The 26,634-nt window shown below is 42.0% G+C and overlaps 2 protein-coding genes across 4 annotated transcripts in view; one reads left to right on the top strand and one right to left on the bottom strand.

The window, feature by feature from the left end:
* The window catches only part of SLC28A1 (solute carrier family 28 member 1), a 131,365-nt gene extending 123,642 nt beyond the window's left edge, over positions 1–7,723 (top strand). For all 3 annotated transcript variants that reach the window (XM_088444122.1, XM_088444131.1, XM_088444114.1), the window contains one exon: positions 7,423–7,723. In XM_088444122.1, the coding sequence (XP_088300248.1) occupies positions 7,423–7,543 (121 nt within the window). In that variant the 3' untranslated portion in view covers positions 7,544–7,723. The remainder of the gene's footprint in view (positions 1–7,422) is intronic.
* A 5,204-nt stretch (positions 7,724–12,927) lies between these two features.
* Positions 12,928–26,634, bottom strand: part of ALPK3 (alpha kinase 3) — a 186,000-nt gene continuing 172,293 nt past the window's right edge. Inside the window, exons 13-15 of the mRNA XM_088446714.1 lie at positions 22,661–22,878; positions 22,497–22,545; positions 12,928–20,602 (exon numbers count right to left, since the gene is read on the bottom strand). Of these exons, the coding sequence (XP_088302840.1) occupies positions 20,254–20,602; positions 22,497–22,545; positions 22,661–22,878 (616 nt within the window). The 3' untranslated portion in view covers positions 12,928–20,253. The remainder of the gene's footprint in view (positions 20,603–22,496; positions 22,546–22,660; positions 22,879–26,634) is intronic.

Genomic DNA, 26,634 nt, shown 5'->3' on the forward strand with positions numbered 1-26,634 from the left:
CGCAATCAAGCTCAGAAAATATAATATTTTCGGAACTTGATGAATCCTGTCCCCATATTAGTGTATGAGGACAGCGGGCCATTCCGCAAAAGGAAGGTAAGTAGGAGATATCTGTGATATCTCCTGCTTTACTTTCTTGATGAATGGCCCGATAACTAAATTTTCATAATTGCAGGGGAAAATGTGCATTTTCACCTGCTTTTGTGAAAATGAAGTGATGATGAATAGGCCCCATAGTGAGTAGGGGATGAGACAAGCTCCCAGCACTCAGACCCATCTCCATGTGTGCATCCCAGCCATTAACCTCACCGGACGTCACTGCAGGTCACAGCCCTATATGGAAGATGCCCAGCTACTGGCAGCAATTTTGTGACAACATTTTGTCCTACATTGATCTCTTTGAGCAGTTTCTGCTTTATTTAAGCAACTTTTGATAATGACTACTGATATGGATTTTGGATTACATCTTCAAATACGGTGCTGAACAGCAAAATCTTCAGTAAAAGAATCTGAATAACATCTTCAGTTAAGGACTATATAACAAAGTCCAATTCTCCGGTGATCCAACTCCAAAGCAGACTGTTGACAGAATCCTACTGCTTGTTCAATTTTGCACCATATCTCAGATGTGCATATGCTCAAATAATCTACTGAAAGTACACACTCTTCCAATCTTTCGCAGACCAGCTGCCACTCACAGGCAAAAGCGTAGTTACAGCAGGTGCAGAGAATGGGGCTGCTAAGGGGCCCAGGCCGCTTCTGGGGCCCGGCCCTCTTCCTGCACCGAGTTATACTGCCATCTCCTGAGCCCCGGCTTTTCTATTCTTACCAGAGTGCTGGTGTAGTTTATCTGGGCCAAGAGCTGATCTAAGCTACAGTCATCTCTAGCTGATTACTGCATGCATTGTGATGTCACAAAGCAGGTCGCAGCCCTATATAAAGGATGCCCAGCTACTGGCAGCCATTTTGTGGTGACATTTTGTCCTACATTGATCCTCTCTGAGTAGTTCCTGCTTTATTTAAGCGACTTTGGATAATGGCTACTGATATGGAGTTTGGATTACATCTTCCAATAAGGTCCGAAATGGCAACATCTTCAGAAAAATTATCTGAAAAACATCTTCCGGTAATGACTATATAACAAATTTTGTAAATCGGAGAAAACACCTTATAGAGTAACAATGTATGTCAGAGGAGGGGGTCAGCCCTCAGGCAGTGAGGTCCACTGGGGATTTCCCCTGTACCCCCCTGAGTTGGATCCAAGAGAGGATTGGACAGGAGTGTACCTTTCCTGAATCATGCAGTGTCATATTAGATTAATACATTTGCTTTATCCATTGTTTCTAAATGAAAAACTGCAAATAAAATGGAGGGAGGTATCTGAAGTGGTTAGGGTGGCAGGCCAAAATTTGATATATACAAACAGAAATAAAACCCAGGCGCTTAAGAGTTACAATATCCTTCCAGTCTCAGTGTGGCTGTATGAGGTAGTCACCCTCATGAGTGTAAAAACATATAAATAGGAGAAAACACAGTCGCAGAGCCTGGAGGTTGTAATTATTATACTCAAATCACTTGTCAGAAAAATGTGTAAAACATTTATTTATAAAATAATCACATTAATAGTATCAACAATTGACATCAAGAAAAATAATATTAGTAACTTTAAAAATTATTTGTTGATAATTTGGACAGATAGCATACGATGCATGATCCCTGGATATGGCTCAATAATAAGTACTCTCCTTTCTCCAGAAAGATGGGAGTATAGTCTTTTTTTCAAAGTCATAATAAGGCTGGTTGGCCTGTGTAGTGAATGAAAAGTGTCCTTTCAAGAGGTGATGTTACCTGCAAACGCCTGTCCCTTATTGCCAGGGTGTGTAGCAAGGACTGATCAGTGGCGTAACTACCGTGGGTCCAGGGGGTGCGGCTGCTATGGGGCCCGGCCGTTCCCCTGCACCTACAGTGCCAGCCTCTGTCCGCGGCCCTTCTCTCTGCACCCACCTCACTCCCCCATCACCTCTCCTCACTCCCCTCTACTCCACTTACCTGCTCCGTGGTCGCGGCCCTCCCGCTCCGTGGTCATGTCTTCCCAGTCAGTGAGATGGAGCTGACCAGAAAGGAAGGTGCGCCTGTCCTGCTCAGCGTGACCATGGATCAGGTAAGTCGGGGAGTGAGGAGGGTGCTGGGCCTCAGGCCAAGGGGTGTCCACGGGATGAGGGTAGGGGCGGTAGGCTGAGAGGGGGGGTGCGGGCAGAGAGGGGGGCCTGTAAAAATGTTTGCTATGGGGCCCCCATAGGTATAGTTACGCCATTGGGACTAATGTATAGTTTACCTTAGCCTGGATGGTAATGCGCTCAACCCGTGCATTGGGAGCGTCTAGTGCCAGTGACTGTCCTTTTTGTGTTTCTGGGGTCGCGTATTTATTTATTTATACAACACATAGGGGTATATACAATTAGCCGCGGGGTTTAATGGGGATTCCTCGCGCGGGTGTCCACGAGACCCCGCGAGCGAGTCCCCCGCTGTTGTGCTTTACCTCGCACCTCATGTAGGTGCGAGGTAACAGCTGCACGAAGCCGCCTTTGTCGGCCTCGCGCGCGACAGGATAACACACTGTTTCCGCACTTCTCGCGGAAACAGTGTGTTCCCGCGAGCGAGAGCACATTTATCGGTGCGGGGAAAAAGCTATTTTATTGAATAGCTTTACCCTGCGCCGCGGGACTTTCGAGCACAAATTACTTGCGGCAGAAGTCCCGCGGGTAATTGAATATACCCCTTAGAGTCTTATGTTTTAATAGCTGGACTTCATCATAAGACACGAAACGAGTTGAGGTCGGTGTGACTCTGGGACTCTCTCTGACTTTTTGATGTTACCTTGCTGTTGGTGGGACATCTGGATGGGCAATTTTATAATGTAAGAATTTTTATTTCTGTGTGATGTATAAATACATTGCAAAATACTATACGTGGGAGCCATTACTTTCTCTCAACATATGGAAATCATGCAATAATGGGTGCATATACATCCTGATGATAACTGAATAAAATCATCAATTTATGGATATCCCCATACGGAGAAGGTGATTGGACTGATGTCCAGTGCGGTCTACAAAAGAAACACATAGATATGCATGGTTTTTAACAAATATGGTATGCATATTCGGTATCTCTATCACTGTCCATTTCTAAATTACTACACCAGAAGGCACTTGTTTCTCACCCTTTATAGTATACACTCAAGTGCCAAAAGTCATGGGATAGATGCCTAGTATTGTGTAGGACCCCCTCTAGCCTGGCAAAGTTCAGCAACTTAATGTTGCATTGATTCCACTAGTGGATGGAAGACCTCGGGAGAGATGCTGACCCATGCCATCTGGATAGCTTCCCACAACTCCCTGATATTTATAGGCGCAGGATCTTGGGTGCGAATGGACCTCTCCACCATGTCCCATAAATGCTCGATTGGGTTCATGTCAGGTGAATGTGGTGGCCACACCATTCATCGGAACTCTCCAGAAAGCTCCTCGAACCAATTCTGGACAACTTGGGACTGATGACACAGTGCATTATCCTGCTGGATACCATCATTGTAGGGGTACATGAAGTCCATGAAGGGCTGTGAATGGTCATCAAGCAATGCAACATAGCAGTTATTGGTCAATGATGTGTTCTGGTGAAACAGCAGACTTAACCCATGCCACGTGAACACACCCCACACCATTATAGAACATCCACTAGCCTGCATTGTGCCTTGTTGACAAGTGGGGCCCATGGCCTCATGGGGTCTATTCCACACCCAAACCCTACTATCAGCTTGAAACAACTGGAATCATGACTCATCAGACCATACCAAATGTTGCCAGCAAGGACAGCTCCAGGGGTTGCGGCACCCTGTGCTGGTCTGGTCCCTATCGCCCTCACTCATATGAGGTGGGGCGTGGCCTAAGTACCCTAGGCCATGCCCCCTAAGTGATTTTATTTGGGGGCGTACCCGCGTGGCACGCCTCCTGTGTAACGTCAGGCTGGGGGAGAGCCCAGCACTCTCATCACTAGCTGGGCTTCCCCCAGTCCTCTCCCGGCACTGAATGGACACCGTGCGCATACGTGGAGCATCTATTTAGCTACTCCGGGGTCCGGCACCTCCCGATTTGACCACCCGCGGGACACTTTGGCCCACGGGTGGAACAGCAGGACAGTGCTGTCCCGCTGACGTCAGGATGTTGGGAGGGGATGTGCCCTCTATAGGGTCGTGCCCCTGTTCCACTGCACTGGTCGAACACCCCAAGAGCCAGTCCTGGTTGCCAGTCCTCCAAAGTCCAATTAGCGATGTCATGAGCCAGGTGAGGCTCTGTGTCCAGTGTCGTAGTGTTAACAGGGGCACTCTTGTGAGTCTTTTGCTCCCATATCCCATGGAAGTTAAAGAACGCTGCACTGACCTTCTGGATATGCATCTGGTATCTCATTGCATTGAATGTGGATGTGATTTGTGCCAGTGTCGCTTTTCTGTTACCACGGACAATTTTGGACAAACTCTGCTGGTCACAATCATTAGGCACCTGTGGCCGGCCAGTGCGTTGTCCACGTGGGTGGTAATGCCTTCCATGAGGTATTCCAGATACATACATGACACCGTAGTTCGAGGAATGTTGAATGCCCGCACAACTTCATAAATGTAATGTACCATCTGTTGGGCACACACTATCATGCCCCGTTTGAAGTCCGATAATTCACATCGCCTTTCCATTAGCAGCCTAGCCGGTGTTCAAACTAACTCACGAGATGTCAGATTACAACTAATGCAGGTATGGGAATTTCAAAAATGTCAAAGTACAGTAATGCCACCTACCATTACCTTTACATACTGCTGTCCCATGACTTCAGTGTACGGTCCTGCTGGGACTATACAACAATGGCCTCCTACGAAAACATTCACCTTATTGAGGAGCTCAGTTTCTTATTGAAGCTTTCTAATACCCCTTTTACATATAAGTCCCTGGTCTGACCCAGGATTTGAAACATGGTTCCAAAGTGGGTCAGACCTGGGACAGACCCCTTTCACACTGTGGTGCCGACCCGAGTTATTCCTGGGTCAGCGCCATTCACACTGCACAGTGCAGTGGAACTCTTCTGTCAGCGCTTGGAGATTACATCATCTCCAAGCGCAGAGAAATCCGGATTTCCCCTTGCTGTAAATGGGACCCAGGTCGAATGACCCAGATTACCTTTTTAAACTGCTGGGTTACAATGGTCGTTCCCGTGTTCAACCCTGATTGCTACCCGGGTTGGATTGCCAGGTCACTTGGCCCTGGAATCCAACCCTGGCCCCTTTTACACTGAGCTGTGACTCAGGTTGACATGGCAAAAACTCGAGTCAAAGCAGCGGTATAAAAGGGGTATAACTGTGTGGTTCTGTGCTGCCATGAATTGTAAGAGTTATTTTCATAGACGGTGGATGTTACGGTGTCTCAGTGTTTTTAATATCTTGATTAATTCTCTTCATATTGCTAATGGAAGTTCATCAGCAGCCCGTGCTATTGTTTGGTGTAGAGTTAGTATATACGAACCACTACATCTCTGGGCAGTTGATCTTTTGCCAGGTTAGAGGTCAATCCAATTGGGTGCAAGTTTGCAAAAGCAAATTTGCTTTATGAAACGCACAAACATTGCACGAATGTGCGCTCCCGAGAAATGCAAGATCCAATTAAAAATGCCTAATTGCACTACTTGCGGCGAGGTTATGCAAATTTTCTATAGCTTGCGACTTGGGAGAAGGGCATGAAAAAGTGGGGAAACCATCCTGGACCCCAAAAAAGTGACAAATTTGTTAATAGAACCATATAGAAGGCTGTTAGTGAGCATAAAGAAAGTACTATATGTTTTTAAATGGTGTCAAATGGCTGATTTCTGCATTTTTAAACTTTTTTTTCGTTTAAATCCAAATGAATTAAACAAAAATGCAAAAAAAGTGTTAATTTGAGGCTACTTTAAATTTTTTCAATAAAATGTCAAAAAAATTAAATTTTAATCATAATAATCACTATTTAAAAGGTCAGCTTTCTCTTTGCCTTCAACAATTATTTTTCTTCCTAAAAGTTTTTCTTCCTTTTTTAATTACTGGTCCAGCCTGATTGTTTATTTATTTATTTTTGCTCTGTATGTTTTTGAAAATGTTTTTGGATTAGAGTAGTTGTTAATCCATACAAATTTGTTTGTAAAACACATATTTTGAGATGTGGAATCCAAAATTTTGAATGGAAGCTGGAAGGATAAAGCCCCCAGTGACTTGCTGTTTGTCATATGCTATTAAGGGGTATATTTACTAAAGTGAGAGTTTTTAGAAGTGGAGATGTTGCCCATAGCAACCAATCAGATTCTACTTAACATTTAACTCTCGCCTTCTAGAAGATAATAGCTAGAATCTGATTGGTTGCTATCGGCAACAGCTCCTCTTCTAAAAACTCTCACTTTAGTAAATATACCCCTAATATTATTATCCTTTATTTATATGGTGCCACAAGTGTTCTGCAGCGCCTTACAAAGTACATAGACAAATAAGTGAACAAGAATCCAGTACAATACAATACAATACAATGCAGGACAAGGACAAGGCTTATATGCATTGCTGCATTAGTGTTCATAACACTCAAATAAGCAACAGGGTCTAAGCAACCATGTGTTAAGCGCCCGAAGCAGGATAGATGAAAGTATTATTATTATTATATTTAGGAGAAGCACATGAGGGAAGAGGGCGCTGCTCATGAGAGCTTACATTCTAAAGGGGCGGGGCAGACAAACAGCCTGACACAGATGGGGTAGACAGGGAGAAAGGATCATATAGTAGCGGTTTAGGATGAGAGTTCAAAGGCTTTGATTAAGTATTGGGTCTTGAGAGCCCGTTCGAAGATTTGTAGAGATGGAGAGTCTGATGGGGAGAGGGAGAGAGTTCCAGAGGTAGGGAGCAGCAAAATCATGGAGGATAGTGGGATGAAGTAATCAGTTGGCAGGAGAGGCAGCATGCATTTGTTGAATGAAGAGGACGGCCTATCTCGCATGTATCCACAAACCTGGGGAAGGGTTTATGAAAAAGATGACTTTGCCAGCAGTGGGGTATTGGATTTTTTTGGTACAAAATCCATCAGTAGCCTTCCCTACTGTGGCTTCATTTCTCTACAGTAGAGCTGTGGTCATGTTGTGTCATGAGATTTCCATTTATTTTAATGAGCATAAAAATTGGTCAATGTCATTATAATCATTATAGAATAATCTGTATCCTCAACTAAATGTAATGTATATTTAATATAAACTGACAGTTATGTTTCTTGTTGGTTGATTATGCTAATGTCAGAGGCTGCAATATTGTTTTACTGGTTTAAACAAAATAATAATAATAGTACACGTATTATATTTTTCTCAATGCAGCACTGTAATTACAAATGGGACAATTATATTTATAAATGGATGGGAAAACGTGATAAACTCTACTCAGGCTCTCAACAATTGCTGCTCATTTTACAATAATACACTGTGCACTGGTCTGTAACTAGCTTCCTGCCTTTGAACTGTGGACACGATGCATCAGAGGGGTAGACCAGCCTCAAGAAATCTGCATCCGGAATTACTGACAACCAATTAACCAATTTTAGGAGAGCTGCTGAAAGATCAACCTCAGCCATATGGACTGTAATCATTATTTTGAGGTATCCTGTGCTCAGAAAGACATTCATATCACTTATTTAAATGTAAATGTGTCAGTGCATCAATGGATTTTCAGTTTTCAACTTCTTGACTTTGTGTTCTTTTTTTTTTTTAAGACCTCCACCCCTTGGCATGGATTTTACACATTTATAACTTATAATATAATTTATAATATTGTATGCTAACTTTAATAGGGAGTATAGAACCTTATTTTCTGACTGTCATCACTCGATATCTCATGTTTCAGGCACCTGAAAGCAACCACAAACCCTACTTGGTTATGTTTACATATTCCTGTAAAATTGATAATGTAACTATGCAACAAAGAGTAAAATAAACCTCCTTAGGAGGCAAATAAATAGTACGGTATTAAATATATGTATTATATGTGTGCAAAATATTAATATATCATTGTTAATAATGGAAATCATTGATCAAATAATAAAAAGCAAATAACCTAGAAAAACAACATTATAGTGTAATTAGAATACAATAAATCAGTTAAGGCAATAAACACAAAAGAAGCATTGTGCAATTGCACAACTGTAATTTGTTAGAGGCAAGTGACATTAATGGTAATATGTTGGTGAAACATATTTGAATAAATGTATTATTGCATAATTAACTAAAGCTACCCAGCATAAAAGCCAAGTCTGGTTGAACCTTACAAGAAGCAAACCCCATGGTAAGTAAATATACACAAAGGATAAGAAAAGTATACATTTAGATTAAAACTGCTATAATAAAGTATATATTGCCTTAATAAATGTCTCCTTTCATATATAACCATATGTTGTTCTATATGTTTATTCAAGTATTAATATGTTATTCTCCACACACAGTGAATGGATGTGATATTAGCAGGGATAAAACATATATTTTTTTGCAATATCAAAATGCAGGGGTGTAAGTTCATGCCAGGCACTCGGATGTAAAATAGATGGTGGTGGCTCCCCTCCCCCAGTGGCTATGGTTTGCTCCAGCCCCCCAGTGTCTTTCTAGCTCCAGTCAGCCCCCTTATGTCTCTCCAGTCAGCCCCCTTATGTCTCTCCAGTCAGCCCCCTTATGTCTCTCCAGTCAGCCCCCTTATGTCTCTCCAGTCAGCCCCCTTATGTCTCTCCAGTCAGCCCCCTTATGTCTCTCCAGTCAGCCCCCTTTTGTCTCTCCAGTCAGCCCCCTTCTGTCTCTCCAGTCAGCCCCCTTCTGTCTCTCCAGTCAGCCCCCTTCTGTCTCTCCAGTCAGCCCCCTTCTGTCTCTCCAGTCAGCCCCCTTCTGTCTCTCCAGTCAGCCCCCTTCTGTCTCTTCAGTCAGCCCCCTTCTGTCTCTTCAGTCAGCCCCCTTCTGTCTCTTCAGTCAGCCCTCAGTGTCTCTCCAGCCAGCCGCTAGTGTCTTTCCAGCCAGCTCCCGTCTCACCAGCCAGCACCTGTCTCCAGCCAGCCACCACTGTCTCCTGCCAACCCCCCTGTCTCTTCAGCCAGCCCCCCTATATCTCATCAGCCTCCATTTCTCCTGCCAGCCCCCACTGTGTCCACAACCAGCCCCCATCTTTCATCAGTCTCCCACCTCTCCTGCTAGCCCCCACTTTCTCCACAGCCAGCACCCTTCTGTCTCTCCAGTCAGCCCCCACTGTCTTTTCTACCAGCCCCCAGTGTCTCCCCAGCCAGCACCCAAGTTTCTCTCCAGCCAGCTACCCTCTGTCTCTCCTGCCAGTCCCCTGTCTCTCTAGTCAGCCCCTGTTTTTCCTGCCAGCCTTGCAGTGTCTCTCCAGCTCCTGTCCCCGCATCCCCCCCAGCTACACTTACCTGCTCCTGGGTCTTCAGGCTGCGCCTGCCTCCTCCTCTGCATGCCACAGTCCCCTGACTGCACAACACATAACTTCAGGCACCACCTGTGGTTGGTGCAATAAAAATGTCTTTGTTTATTGCGTCTCGCAATAAACAAACCATATTGGTGCCTGAAGATGAAACAGCGGCTCCCCAGACCCCACAAAAAGACCCATCTACAACTGCCACCTGCGCTGCTGGCAACGGTTACAGATAGAATTATCTGTATGCCCCTGGTGCCCCCTGACAACAGGCACCCAGAGGCCAGTGACTCCACTGCCTCCGGAAGTTCCGCCTCCTAAACTTTGCAAATCAGTGCTACATCAAAAGCTGAAAGACAGGACCACTGATTGGCCACATGCATCAAATTGTCTCTTTAATGTGCTTGTAGTACCTCTGGGAGTATACTATATGAATTGGAAACAATGTAAAGATGCAGCGCTTCGTTTTTGCATTGACGCATCTCTTTATCCACCTTTTAATAACAGGATGCACATACCAAATGCACTTTTTATTGAACAGAAGTCAGATACAGTCAGTAAGAGTTATGAAAGCAGAGGTAAGAAATTCAAAACTTCAAATTTTAAAATATATAAAATAGAATGTAACAGGCAGTGCATACATAAAGGGAACATTTGTTTTATGGAGGTAGAAAGGATGGTAAGGCAGGAAAAGTAGAAAAATGGGCTTGGAGAGCCTTAAGACAATATTGTATAGCTAGATGAGAATTGGGTACACTTGTGAGGGATTTAATTAGCCACGATAACCCATTTTTTGGCAAAAAGTTTTCATTTGTGAAAAGTTTTTCGACAAAAATGGTTATTGGGCAGCCCAATTAGCTGTGGTTATATCGCGGATGCAAAACTGCATAGACGTTATCGCTAATCTGTATTCCGGACCCCAGGAGCAGGTGAGAAGTTGTGCAAAATCCCTATTTTTGGAAAAAAATGTTGGGACGTGGTGAAGAACAACTGGGACACCCCCTTAATAATTAGGTAAAATATATATTTTTTTAATTGGCTTCATTTGGCCAAAAATGACATGTCAATAGTAAAAAGTGTATAAAATGGGGTTTAAAGCATTGAAATGGGTATATGGGGGTGTTGTATAGATGGAGCAGGTGTTTAAAACATTGCTGAAGGCAATGACAGGTGTTTTGTGATGAATTTTAAAAGTACCTTTAATTGATTTACAAATATATTTTTATGTAAACCAAATTTAACAGCATTTACTTTGGGAAAAAAAAACTTGCTTGCTATCATATTTTCACTGTTACAGAAAAATGCATATAACAGCAATTTGGCACAGTTTTAAAACCCCAAACACTAACACACTTCTATACTGTTACCCAATATTAGTTTAGTTTTTTGGGGTGTACAGGCTGATTTCACCATTATCAATTGTACTTAATGTCGGTCAACAATATTCAGGCAAATGCGTTTTCACCAGATAAACATGCGATAAGTGCCATATTCGGGGTGACATGCCTGATAAGTTTAGACCGGCGAAAACTTAACGCAAGAGAGAGCTGAGAGGGCTTTGGTCAGAACCTACAGGGATGCAAACAGGATCACTGAACTATATTGAGAAAATAACCATGAGGATTAAACCTGGTCGATGATGGTACGTTTTTTTTGGAGATTATACATTACATTTCTTTTTCATGCGGGCAAGGAACCACACTTATGAACTAAGAACAGCATTGGATGGATGCGGACATATCCAGAATTTGGAAATGAGACATTTGGCCCAGCATGCTACACACCACTGCCCCCTCACCTAGATTCCTCTGTAGGTGACCGCATGGGAAAGTGGGGATGGTAGAGGTTTCAACAAAGGTTCGGTAAGACAGCAAGGTAAAGTATGGTGCACCTACCTTAGGAATTGGTGAGAAGAGAGCAATGCCATACAGTAAGCATCAGGTAATCCGCTAAGGGAAAATAGAATGTAGTAACTAAATGGACAGACGTTGTAAGGAATAGTGACGGGGGAGAGGGGGGCAAGCATCTACCTCCATTGTGAGAAAAGTAAGTGACTGGAGTATGGACTCAAAAGTAAAAGTACAAAAGAAAATGTAGTTAATTTTATTAGACCATAATAGATCTGGTCAGAGCCAATGTGAAGAGATTCAGAGCATGCAGCTAAAAAACTCTAGTTGAGGTGAGCTTTTACCTGTAAAGAAAGACAGAAAAACAAACACCAACAACACAATATTGCATCAACTGGTTTAAAGTCTTTGGGGGAAGCATCATGGGCAGGAGCATAAAGGAGTAGTTTATAAGTCAGGATGCAAATCAAAACAATAGAGTAACACAAACGGGTGTGGAATATTATGTCAACATTTAGAATATCAACACCTGAATGCTGACATTCAGAATGTTGATCATGCACAATGTCTACATCAGGGCTCGACAAATTTTTGTAAAATCTAGGAGCCATCTTAAAAGTTTAGGAGCCAGACCATCATCCATTACCAAAATATATGAAAGCTTGTATAGACCACCACACATGCCCTTTCAGTGCCCCTCAACCTCCCCACATGCCATCAAATCACCATACATGTCTCATTAATGGTCAACAGATTCAGCAATATGCCCATACCAGCACCTGTAATAGTGCCCCCAGTAGTAAGCCCCCTGTAATAGTGCCCCCAGTAGTAAGCCCCCTGTAATAGAGCCCCCAGTAGTAAGCCCCCTGTAATAGAGCCGCGCGAACACACACACACTACTTACCTAAGGCCCGATCCTACGTCCGCTGCTGTCCACGCTCTTCGGAACTATGGGAGAGACGTCATGACGTTTCTCCCATAGTGCCCGTGGGGGGAGCCGAACGCTGGAGCTCAGGAGTGAGCCTCGGCGTCCGCCGCTCCTCGTTACTATGGGAGAGACGTCATGACGTCTCTCCCATAGTGCCCGTGGGGGGAGCTGGACGCCGAAGCTCAGGGGTGAGCTCCGGCTGCCGATGCGGTGAGTCGGGCGCCCGCTGGTAAAAATTCAGCGGGCGCCCGGCAAATGGAGCCTCGCTGCGGCGAGGGGGGGGGGGTTGGTAAACTCGGTTGCCAGGACCAAAATCTTAGTCGCCATGGCGACCTGGTGACCCTGATTTGTCGAGCCCTGGTCTACATGGTCATAATCTTGAAGTTGGGCATGTCGACATAACAGTTTTCTACTGTTAGAGCCCTAACCCTAAACCTAACAGCAACCTAACCCTAACAAAAACCATTTCTTAAGTCACTCATTTTCTGTAAAACTTCAGTTGCATCATTCTTTAATTTCTACAAAAGTAGGTGACAATTCACCTGAGCAGATATAAGGTAAGATATGTAATTTCAGATAATGTTTATGTCATAAGTCAATCAATGTTAATGTTAGTTTAAAAAGCATCAACAACTATGTCAAATACAGAAGACTGGTGAAATGTATTTAGTACATTGATTTTATTGTAATTGAAGTGTAACAGATGAACATAAAGTGGGTGAATTCTGGTATATACATTTACTTTTTACAAAACAGAGCCACAGACAACATACATTATATGATGGTAAGGATTGGACTGTGCATGGCCAGCACATCAGAACACTGCAGCTTATAGACACTGGAGCGAACACAATATGCATTAAAAGGAACTGACAAATTTAGCAAGTGTTGGGTGGTACTGTTACTGTAATAGTATGCTGCCAAACTGCCTATATTTGTGGCTACAAGTATAGGGATTAGGGACTTTGTAACGCTCCCAGGGGCTGACTCTGATCGTACGCTGCTGTGACCGTTTTATCTTATTTTGCCGTAGTCGTGTCTGCGACTTTTAGCTAATGCTCCTTCCCCTGGTGCACAGCCGTGCATCTGACTGTGCAAGGCCTGAGACGGCCGGTGCATCTTTAGACACAGTCATCAGTCACACCATGGAAACTTACACCAGCCCCATGCTAGGTGCAGATTCTCCATCACAGTATGGCCTCCAATGTGACAATTAAGTGTCTGAGTCGTCTATTCATGGAGCAGTGAAAGCCCTTTATCAGTGATAACAGGGATTTCACTGCTACCTCCTACTCACAGAAGGGGTTACCGTGGCAAAATCTCAGATTTCTCCAGCGGTGTATTTATAATGGATGCAGGGTGTGTGGTGCACATGGGCCCCTGGCTCCTGGGGGGTCCAAACTGCACACCCTGCTCCCATTTATTAAATACTTACCTCTCTAGAGTCCCGCTTCAGCGGTAGCAGCTCTGTACAAACCGCCGCCATTTTCCCAGCATTTTGTGCATGCACAGTAGGGAAATAGCCGGGAAAGTGGATGCCACACCATTTCCTTGGTGACCTGTGCATATACAGTAGACTCTGGCACAAACTAATACCAATGCACTGCCGACCACCAGGTAGAGATGAGGGGGCCCCGGACTGAGACTGCACACGGGCCCCCTGCTCTCTTAACACGCCCCTGAGCGGTGCCCCTGATTAGTATAGACATCACTTCCTCACACGGTACTATGAAGAGCGCGATTCACAGAAAGCTCTGTTTTCCGTTTCTCTTCCTAAAAAAACATTTGCCATCTAAGGATGGCATAGAGCCTCCTGAGGGGAGAAGAGCAGTGAAGACTGTTGTCTTTCCCCCTCCTCTCCACTCCCTTCACTCATGCTGGCCAATCAGGTGCCTCCTCACCAGTCACTCCGCACCCCTTCAGTGTCTGTGTACGGAACAGACACTGCCATTAAGCAATGGGTAAGATCTTAACCCATTGTTTTAGAGAGGTTCCAGAGTATATTGTTACCCTGCATATGCTGGGTCACTCACTCTGCTGACTGCCGCAGCCCTCACCCCTGCTGCTGCTATATGTTTATGTTAAGCAACCCAGCGCCGAGTCACCTCATTCTGCTGAGTACCTGCTGCCCCTCTCCATGGTCTGCTACCACCCACTCCCTGTCCACTGGTCTGCTTGCTGTGCCCTCCTCACCAACAGCGTTCTGCTCACTGCCCCCAGTCTGCTTTCTCATTCTTTATGAATAGAGCCCTGAGTGTGCAACTAGTTCAGCAACAAGCTTGGAATACTCCCATAACACGCACATAAGACGGACCATCTTTACCACCACCAGATCATGCGTCCCAATCACAATGGTACACCTGTGCATACACTCTTTGGGACGCATGCGCCGTGTGCACTTAGATGCATGCACAGTTGAAAAACTGACCTTTTGCGCAAATATCAGCATTCCGTGCGACTCAGGCCCTAATGTCCCGCAATTTCCTACTTTTTGCTGCCATTTTTGGATAGGCTGAAATAAGGCAATTTCATACTATTTTCAAGGCTTATGGATTATATATAATGTGATCCAATAGAAAGTGTAATGTATTCCGAAAGATTTGGAAAGGCATACAATGGAAGAGAAAAAAAACGAAAGAAAAAAATAATTTGTGATATGTTTTTCCCAACATGTTCTGACTAAATGAGACCAAACCTTTCATTGGCTTTCAGAGAAAAAAACAAGGACTTATTCTGAAATGACATGTTGCCAAACAGTTTTATTTTTCATCAATCGGCATACTGTAGCTGGAGAACTTTTGCATCAGACGTGAAGCACTGCAAGTATGATTGAGACCACATGAATATGTAATCTCTTTGTTAAAGGGAATATAAAATGCTTGGTAGCAATTCCTTTTGTGAAAATTGCTGGCATCCTCTGTAAAGAGTTAATGACTTTGTAGCTGTCACTACTGTACAGTATGTCATAATAAGCTGCAGTCCTTCCTGAGGTGGACACAAAAACATACTAATTATAATGCATTGCTCTGGCTTCTCCTGTCGTTGATGTGGATGATGGATCTGTTGACTATGCTTACTGTGCAGGAACAGCTTGTAGAGATCAGTTTAATGATTCAACAAATATGTTTTGCTCATCTAAATTTGCAAACATCTCTTCTGCCATAATACCTGTCTTTTGCTCATGTATTTATTGGGTTTTGTCTTTCCCATGACCATTTTGCAGAGTTATTTTCATATGGTCCAAATATGCTTAAAGAACAGCTCCCACTAAAACTTGGCTAGTATTTTGTTAATCAATATGAAACTTTCAGTGAATTACTTACTTTGATACACTGTTCTTCCAATCTACCAGGATTGCGTCTGCAATGCTTTCCTGTGCTTTCCTACTGAGCTGTTGCTAATGCACATGACCATTGTGTTTCCCAGCTCATGCACTGTTGGGAGATCCTTGATAGGTGCAGTGACTGCTTCGGTCATGGGTAAAGGACTTGTATGCCGGAGAACAGCATGTGACTGTTAGAGCCTTCACGGACCCAACATCACAGCTAAGTAAGAAACTTTATTAATAATTACTATAATAATAATAATGATATAATGATCTCTATCATATTATAGTTTTGGTCGTGAGTAAACTACTGGGTCTATATGATTATAATTAAAACCCTGCTGTATCTGAGAAACTTTATCACAAACCACTGCATGTTCCTGTATGTGACAAACATTCTATAAAGCCCATACATCATATTTATGTGAACCATAAGCTGCTAAGTCTAGCATCCCTGATCTCATGCATAGTTTGCCTTCATACATGAATGGAAATCCATTCTGCATAGAAACAAATAGCACCCCTTTCTTACCACACTGCTAAAATGAGTATTCCCCACTATTTCCACATTTTACATTGACCTTAACCATAGTTCCGATTCCTATTCTGTATTCCATATAGTTTAAGATTTACTTAAGGAGCTATTCTTTTCACGGACTAGTCTATTACCATAATCCTGTGTACTGGTCATGCCATGGTCACAGGTGCTAGTAGCTAATGTAATTATTTGTAGTCATTGGAAATTTCATTTAATTGCTGACAGCTATGTACTCTGTGACCTAGCAGTATGAAGGTTGTAGCCAATGTTTCACATTCATAGATCTCATGACTGTCAACTTGGCAGAAATTAATGTAAGGTCCCTTACCCACTGGGGTAGGCATTTTTTAATGCAAGAAAACCATGTAAGTAGGTATGGAAATGGAACCCAGTGGTTGGTTCCAATAACTATATACTCACTGTATGCTTGTGGTAAGGAGCATTTAGCACACCAAAGCATTGTAGATGGTTTCTGCTTGATTCATATTTGTTCACTGTAACTTAATGTATTGAGGTCAACAGAGGACACACCATTGCCCCCCCCCTCCTTTCCAAGGACCAGAACTGCAAAGCCGATTGCCATCACATGTGACAGAAGAACACGTATGTCATGCATGTCATTGTGTTTTCCTGACAGCCTGATGGCAAATAATATTTATGAAGCCAGAAGTAACAGCTGATAAATCATTCCCTATGGACATTCCTTCTGTACAGTACCTACTGTACCTAGAGCTTGTTTTCTTTTATGTCACGTATGATTTTTATGTCAGATGAAAGATAACGAAGGTTCTTGTGTACAATCCCTATAGAAGAGAAACCTTTTTATTCACTTTGCAAATAAAAAAAAATAACAACCTTCTTGTTAACAGTGACACCAGAATGTATGAATTACTGTACCATGTGGATCATTATAGTTTCTCTATAATTGACAATATATTTAAAACCACTGGTGAATACACTCTCTTTTGCAATTAGTTGACAGTGAAGTACTCAGTGTGTATATAGGTATAATGCAAAATAAACACATAGAAAATCATTATTCCAGTTTCATGTATGACCCTGCATAGTCATCCCTGGATTAATTCACTATTATAGGTGAGATGTATCAAGTCTTGCCGATGTACTAAGCTCTGAAAAGTGATAAAGTACCAGCCAATCAGCTCCCAACTGTCATTTTTCAAACACAGTCTGTAACATGAATGACAGTTGGGAGCTGATTGGTTGGTTGTTTATCACTCTCCACTTTATCACTTTCCAGAGCTTAGTACATCTCACCCCCGAAGACAGATAAAGTAGAGAATATGCCCAAAGCAATCAGCAGCTTCTAACTGTGATTTCATAGACTGTGCTAGAGAAATATCAGTTTGTATCTGCTTGGTTGCTTTGGGCAACTTCCCCACTTTATCTCTCTCCAAGGCTTGATACATTTCCCCCTATATTTGAAGTTAAACAAGAGCAAACTCCTTGGAGTGATCGGCAGCAGTTTACAATCATCAATAACTGCTACGTTTTAATGAAGTGCTTCCCAGAATCTAATACACCAAACAAATGTGCAAAGAGAAACATAAAATTTATCACGTCACACAAAGCAAAAACATGAACAGTGATGAAAAGCACATAAAGTACAAACATGAGGCAAAGTGACTATTTGCAGGGAAGTTTCAAGCAAAGCACCATAGTGCAAATTTTCACAGCCCTGACTACGTATAAACAGAAGTTTGGTCACAGATTAAGTGCATGACCACCCTCTGCAAAACATGCAACTCCATTGTGTGAGGCTTTCCCACCACACCGAGGATCACTTACTACTTGGATAATTACTTGGATACTGTTTGCAACTAAACTGTTGAGAATGGATACAGGTGGACAGTGCAATGACAGTGCACTGGTTACCTGGCTGTCAGTGTATATGTTGGCAGTATTTCTCTAGTCACTTTGCCTTTATGAGCACCAAGCGTTATTTTGCCGCAAAATGTGCTCATTGTTTGAGTCTCAAAACTGCTTATATTTATGGCCAGGCACCAATATAATTAGTAAGGCCAAAACCCTCAATAAAAATACATATTTGTATTCATTTGTATTTTTTTTCTAACATTCCAGGATTACTAACAAGCAAGAAAGAGGTACTGGAACACGAAAACTAGATGTTAGACTCTACAGTGTGAACATCCACAGTGCAGACCATGTCATTTATTCATGTCATACTTTAGGCCGTCAAATGTGACCCCAAAATGAACCTTTACTATAAGAGTTAAGCAGACAATATATTGCTTATCTTACTAATGTTTATAACTGTCCATGAAGAACAAAGATGCTGTGATTTTTAAGAACCAAATAATCTTTCTGAATTGATCAGTCATATATTTACTTTGCTTTCTCTGTTTAACATAAATCAGGCTCACTAACTTTATATAACAGGGATAGAAATGCGACCTGCCCTTTTGCAGTGTAATAACTGACATCTAATGCTTCAAGTTGCATGAAACAGTTCTGGTAACCTATTCTCGTGGTTTGTCTCACTAGTGACGCGCCAGAATTTGAACTCCAGAAAGTTTTGATTGAATGTTACATACTTCCTGTGAGGATAACTGGGATTGTCATAAGAAAAATGTAGTACTTGGGAGCTCTAAGGTAGAGCAAGTGAGGTTTGGCCAGACTGATAAAAGGTGATCAGGTAATGCTTTGACTTCCAACTCGGAATGGGGTATACATTCATGTCAGGGAAGACAAAAGGAGGTTTTAGCCTCCGCCCCATATTTACATGATGGAAGAACCAAAGTTTGTTGTACAGTTTATTTTCCTGATGACAGGTAGCTTGATCACCCATTTATAGCCTACCTATTTTGTTCAAACGGATATAATTAAACTACTTGTAATTCTGCACCAAAAGTCCATTTCTAAGCACTAGAACTTCTCTGTTCTGTGAAAAGTAACCGTTCTTTGATGTTGGTTGTTATATGCTTACTTTAGCCAGAAATGAGATGCTCCACTTTCTTTATTGTATAAAACGGAAAGAATGTGCTTTCTGTATTACAGAATGCCCTATGTTCCAATTACAGTTTTATGACCTGCATCCAGTAACATGAAAGTGCTATGATTTCCTTGAAGGGATAAAGAAAGGTTGTTGACAAAGGGAGATCTGAAAAGAAATCATTGCTGCAACCTGTCTGGTATCTTTTCAAGTCTGCCAAGAATTATGCAGTGGTTAATCATTGACTAAAAACCCTTGTTTTCCCCAAGATCCCTCAATAAATTACAGGTTTGTAGACCTATCCTACTTGACTGACACTGGGACAATCACCCTGAGATTTAGCAAAGTATTTTTTTGCCTGTGCATAAAACACCACACTCTCTTCATAGAACATGTACATGTATTGTGTCTGTGGTTGCCGGATATAGTAGGGAGGTACCGAGAGCCATTGCTTTCATATTTAAGATGTGCTGTAATTTCAGGCCACTCTTCTAGTTACTATGCTTTCCAGTTTGTGGTCATCATATTTGTTTAGGTAAAAAACTGGATCGGCCATACTTGTAGCTTTTACTTGTAATTATATTTGACCATTTGTATGGTCAAAAAACTATTTTGTAAAACAAAACAGACGTAAGAGGTGGTACAGTACTGTACACTCGCTTCTAGCAGAGGAAAGAAAGCATTCTGTGGTTTCAGTAATTGTGTGCTTTGTCTGTCAGTCCTTCATGTAGCTTGTAAGACAAAATGTGTAATACAGGTGCATTTATTCTCACATGTACTAACAAATAAATGAAATTTGTAATTCACATCATTTCACATTTGGTTCTCATAAATCCCACCAGTCTTGTTAAATAATAACACTCATACCTGTAAAATACAATATGAGATTACTAGACATCTTCTTTGTAGTACATCCTGCCCATGATAAGAGTGAATGCACCTGTATTGCTCACCTTCCATTTCTCATAAACCACAGGTGGTGCAGGCTGTCAACAGCCGTGCGGTTCGGTTGTGTTGTGTCATGGTAGAGGAGAATGTCACTGTATCATTTATATCCCGTGTGTTTTGCAGTTTGTTCAACAAAATAGCATTTTCAGTCAAGTCCAGATTTGGAAAGTCACAGAAAATAACAATGTTATGTATTATTGTGGTTTTGCAGTTGTTGACCCATTATTTGCTGTGTGTTTGGCACCTGATTGTGGTTCTCCTGTGTCTGTGGCTTTTCTTGTGGATTTTGGGCTGACACCGCCTTTTCTAGCACTTTGTGGACTTGACAAAAGTTTCTTTTGTATCTGGGGGCTTGACTGAGCAGACCCAGTTTTCCTTCCCATCTGTGGACTTCTTGAGCCCTTTGGCTTGGGTGGAGGTAGGAGACTATCAGTTGCTTTAATGGACTTTAGACCAAGCATTTCACAATAATTATTGCACTGGTGAACTGATGGGAATTCCTCAAGGACCTCTGGGTAGCAGCTCTCTTTTAGTCCTTGATATCTACAATACACACAAAATCTTGAATTAACGTGGATGAAACATCTTTGGTTTAGTCCACATTCATCACCATAGGAAACATGATACTAACTTCCCCATTCTAACCTGGCATGGTCTACTCTTCGTCACTGTCATCTCTACCATTATTCCTAACCGCACTCTCAATTATCTATCTATCTATCTATCTATCTATCTATCTATCTATCTATCTATCTATCTATGATGTGATCTCTATTGCTGCACCACTGCCACTGCAAATGGGCTGGTCACCATCCCATTCTTCATATACAATTACCTTAATGGTCACCCTTCACATATCCATGCACTCACCCGAGATACCTTACCCAGACATTACTTCCTCTATTTATACACTGAGGGAGATACACTAGCAGAGATAAAAACTGTGTGCATTGACAGGAAGCCATTACATGGAAAGATAAATACATACACTATATGTATTGATCCTCATTTTTGTACTGACAGAAAAACATTATCACACAACATATATTTATTCACAGAGTTAGGGGTAAACCCAGGGAGAAGGTAGAACTTTCCAGTAATGTGTACTACATACAAAGGCAGACAATATTTTTCATGCATGCAAAAAAGTGCAGCACAACAAGGCTTTTGTCCAGGTGCAAATTTGCATCTGTTAGACCTGAAATGGTAAAAATAACACTCATAGGGGCTAATTCAGCTTATGCTGGGTACTCATGGGACGATCTGCACAACCAACGATATCGCTGAACAATTTTCCTGTAGTAGAGGACAAATTATATTGGGTGTACACACTGAAAGATATCTTTCAGTGAAGTCATCCTGACACATCTCTGAACAGGCAAAGTTGACAATATCGTCCAAATTGGCCCGCATGTACGGACGACCAAAGATATCGTTATCGTGCAGTGGGAGCGCGCATCGTTGGTCGTTCATTGCATACACACTGAACGATATGAATGATATATCGTTGAACGTTATCGTTCATATCGTTCAAAGATATCGTCTCATGTGTATGCACCTTTAGGACAGAATTGCAAAGCTGAACGGAGACAGCTTTGCAGTTCTGTTCTTGCTAATATACAAATGCAGCAGGAGGTGTATGACACCCCTGCTGCATTTGCGATCTCAGTGACCGAGGTCACAGGCTGGGATCACCATTGCGATCATTGGTCGCGATGGTGGACGGCGCCAGGCTGCCGGCCAGCTGAGTAAGCTTGGCCGGCTTGCGAGGCCAGTAAATTGCGTCCACACCAGCCTTTCCCGCCCCCACACCGTCCCTTAAATGCCTCTGCCTGTCAATCGGGCAGAGGCATAGAAAGGGCTGCGTACCATTACATAGGACCCATCCTGCACACGCGCAGATTCCCAATAATCGTGAATCTGCAATCAACATTGCGCTGAATCAGCCCCATAGTCTTACAGAAACAGAGACAATTACATATGGATACACGCATCATGTAATAGTTATATAAATGTATTAAAGATGGTGCTTACTTGCACCTCATTGAAGAGGCAGAGATAAGTGAGGTTTGTGCCATAATCTTGTTTTAGCTATTTCCTTGCATACTTTTAACTTTAGGTTAAGAACATAGGTAAATATGATTGATGTACAGTTTGCTGATGGCACATTGGGCCTGATTGCACCGCTGATATTAGCAACTTCAGTGCGTGCATATAAGCAGAATGCGTTCCATAGTGAATCAGGCCCATTGTTCTGCTTTGTACAACATTGTTCTGCTTTGTACTGTAGAATACTCTGTCATGTGATTACACCTTTTCCTTACAGGCACATTCTGTTTCATTGTTGGCTTTACAATTGTTGTTCTCTAAGCGTAATTGGTAAGTGTAACTATATATGATGGCACTCCATGTGAAGGTACATTTGGATTTTACTCACCCCTTGGATTTTGTGACAATTGCTATATTGGTTAATTTCCATCCAACACCTAGAAAACACACACACAGTATTTTAGGTCTGTAAAAGCGTACTGATTCATCTGACTAGCCACTACATACAATGACCAATTCTTATAAAAACCTGTTAGTGTTCCACAATCTCACCTTCTAGAGTGGTGACAAGGAAATTCCCATTAGTCCACTGGTACACCCAGTGCTGAAACGTACAGCATTTCTGCTCTATTTCTGTCCCGTTCTTCATGAGTAACTTTCCTGCTAGGTCTCTGATACAGTACCTCTCAAACCATCCTTCCAGGTCCTCTTCTATAGTAGCATAGGGTATGTTGTTGGCAGGCCGATAAATCAAGTTTAGAGGCAAAATTCTACAGTAAACCCAGAAAAAATCATGTTACACCAAAGCTGTAAAGAATGAAATCCTTGGAATATAAATATGCACTTTTACCTTGTGTTGTGTACATCTTCAACGCATGGATACAGTTTCACGCATAATGGAGGTTAAGTAGAATAAGCAGAGATTTTTAACCAGTATTGATGAGATTGCAATTTACCAGGTGTTTGTAGAACCCTCAGAAAACAAATTAGGGACAGCATTAGGCGTGCAGGCTCCTCACATCGCGGGTGACGCCCGCGCACTGCATTACTGGGATCGCTAGCCTCTGAAGCGATCAGAGGCTTCTTTAGTGTCTGTGCTTCAGAGACCAGCATTCTCAGTACTAGTGGGGGTCTGCTGAGCCGGGAGCCGCATCGGAACCTCAATAGAGCCACATGCGGCTCGAGAGCCTCGGGTTGGCCACCCCTGACTTAGGGGGAATCAAAATTAGCCACGGTTTGAACCCCATGGGCAATTACCAGCGCTGGCCAATTCAATTAGTGGGGTTTACCCAGTGCTTTAAATCCCAGAAATGGACGTTTTCTTACAGCTTCAAGAGCAGTGAGGAAAAGTCTGTGAAAAATAACACCATCTGGGTTTTACCGCACAGGGAAACCTATTGATTCCACACTGTACGGGGAAGCAATGGCTTAGTGTGTGTTAATCCCTGGTTTACCGTGTGGGGAAACGGCTAATGTATTGAATAGCTTCAATAGTGGAATCAATTAGCTTGAGGGGCATATCCCGCGACTAATTGATTTCCTCCATTAGAAAGAGTACAGTTGAAACTAAACAGAAAAGAAGCAGGTAGAAACATAGGAGGACAGCAATGAGAAGACTGTCACGGAGCCCAATAGAGTGGAGAGTTTGAAGGCGGAGAGCATGGTCATCAGTTTTACAGGCAGCTGACAGATGGAAAAGAATAAGGGCATATCAAACTGGCCATGAGGTTTTACCTGCAAATATGAACACAGGGATTACAGCCAATTTTCTACTACCACGGGTATGTGCATTCCCGATATCTATGGTGTCCAAAAGAGGAAAAGCGGTTACAAAATTTTGGGGGGCAAAACCCCACGGGAAATTAAAAAGAGATAGGGAACAGTCTGTACCCTGGTTATTACTGTCCCAAAGAAAGATATGTTTATATGTTTTTTTAAACAATTAATTAAATGGGTGATTTGTTCGTTTTTGTTTTTTTTTTTTAAAGTAAACACAATAATAAAAAGCTATTTTTTTTTTTCATTTTATTACAAAGTAATATTAAACAGTTGAAAAAAGGTGATTAGGAGGTAGTTTTATGCCAATTAAAACTAAGAAAAATTTATAAAAAAGAGTAATTATTTTGTTTGTTAAATGCTTTAATTACACTTGGGGTTCAAAAATTAACTAAATATTTTAATTTGGGGTAATTTGAGGCCACTATTGGTTTTATCAGCCAATAATGACATGTAAATGTTGGACTAATTAAGCTATTTGGAAATTTTCAATTGCTTATTTAGTCATTAGGGGGTGACTTGGTGGTTCTGAAGCAAGTCCCAACAATTTTTACTTTAAATAATGATTATACGAAAAATTGGACATGCTCTGAAGCTACTGCAGGTAACTGAATAGGAAAAACCTTGCGACTCGGGAAAAACCCACAGCTGCAAGTCAAAATTTCACCTGCAGTTATATATGCCCCCTAAGAATTTGGTGTGAAGATCGCTAGTGACCTTGGTAAGGACCATGTCGTGAATAGAGTAAAAGTCAAATTGAAGCAAGTTGAGGAGGAAGTTTGAAGAAAGTAAAGTGAACAGGAAGAGGTTTGGACGGTAGTCAGGATCCAAATATGTGGCAGTGGAGTGAGAGAGGTTACAGGGTTGAGAGACATGGGAGCAAGTACAGTGAGTGAGAGAATGGAGGAAGTAGGGGGGATTGTGGTTGAGCGGACAGGGGGAGGAGGTCAAGAGGATTGAAATGTGCTGATTAATAGTGGCAATATTTGTAGAAAAAGTAACAAGTACGTAGCAAAATTAAAAATCAGATATGTGCAGTTTACCTTGCAACTCAAATATATATGTATATCATTCACTGGAATGTTGGCTGAAAGGACAGTTGTGAAATGGTAAATAAATACAACTTTTTTTTAAAGATAAGTCTAGTGAGCGCCCTCTAGTTCTTTAGATTTTCTGTATGTTTGGACATATTGCACCCCAGCTGTTATGGATTATATATGTATGTATGTATATATATATATATATATATATATATATATATATATATATATATATATATATATAATATAGTACCACTCAAAGGTTTGGACACACCTTCTCATTCAATGGTTTTTGTTTATTTAAATTATTTTCAACATAGTAGATTAATACTGAAGACATCAAACTATGAAAGAACACACATGGAATTATGTTGTAAACAAAATAGTGTTAACCAAATCAAAATATGTTTTATATTTTAGATTCCTCAAAGTAACCCCCTTTTGTTTGGATGACAGCTTTGCACACTCTTGGCATTATCTCAATCAGCTTCATGAAGTAGTCTCCTGGAATGGTTTTCCAACAGTCTTGAAGGAGTTCCCAGGCTGCTTTTCCTTCACTCTGAGGTCCAACTCATCTCAAACCAGCTCAGTTGGGTTTAGGTCGGGTGATTGCAGAGGACAGGTCATCTGATGCAGCACTCCATCACTTTCCTTCTTGGTCAAGTAGCCCTTACATAGCCTGGAGGTGTGTTTGGGGTCATTGTCTTGTTGAAAAACAAATGATGGTCCCAGTAAGCGCAAACCAGATGGGATGGCATGGCGCTGCAGAATGCTGTGGTAGCCATGCTGGTTAAGTGTGCCTTGAATTTTGAATAAATAAACAACTGTGTGACCAGCAAAGCACCCCAACACCATCACACCTCCTCCATGCTTCACAGTGGAAACCACACATGCAGAAACCATCCGCTCACCTTCTCTGCATCTCACAAAGACACGACGGAACAAAAATCTCAAATTTGGACTCATCAGACCAAAGTACAGATTTACACTGGTCTAATGTCCATTCCTTGTGTTTCTTGGCCCAAACAATTCTCTTCCTGTTGGAATCCTCAGTAGTTCTTTCTTTGCAGCAATACGACCATGAAGGCCTGATTCATGCAGTCTCCTTTGAACAGTTAATGTTGAGATTTGTCTGCTACTTGAACTCTGTGAAGACTTTATGTGGTCTCTAATCTGAGGTGCTGTTAAGTAGCCATTTCTGAGGCTGGTAACTCTAATGAACTTATTCTCTGCAGCAGAGGTAAGTCTTGGTCTTCCTTTCCTGGGGTAGGTCCTCATGAGAGCCAGTTTCATCATAGCATTTGATGGTTTTTGCAACTGCACTTGAGGATACATTCAAAGCTCTTGAAATTTTCCGTATCGACTGACCTTCATGTCTTAAAGTAATGATGGACTGTTGTTTTTCTTTACTGAGTTGAGTGGTTGGTGCCATAATATGGATTACAACAGTAGTCAAATAGTGGTGTCCACTGTGTACTAACCCTACCTCTGCACAACACAACTGATGGTCTCAAACACATTGAGAAGGCAAGTAATTCCACAGATTGACTCTTGACAAGGCACACTTGTTAATTCAAAACCATTCCAGGAGACTACCTCATGAAACTGATTGATTGAGAGAATGCCAAGAGTGTGCAAAGCTGTCATCAAAGCAAAAGGGGGCTACTTTGAGGAATCTAGAATATAAAACATATTTTGATTTGTTTAACA

This window comes from Taudactylus pleione, unplaced genomic scaffold, assembly GCF_031769625.1.
Source record: "Taudactylus pleione unplaced genomic scaffold, aTauple2 ptg000019l, whole genome shotgun sequence".
Taxonomy (NCBI): domain Eukaryota; kingdom Metazoa; phylum Chordata; class Amphibia; order Anura; family Myobatrachidae; genus Taudactylus; species Taudactylus pleione.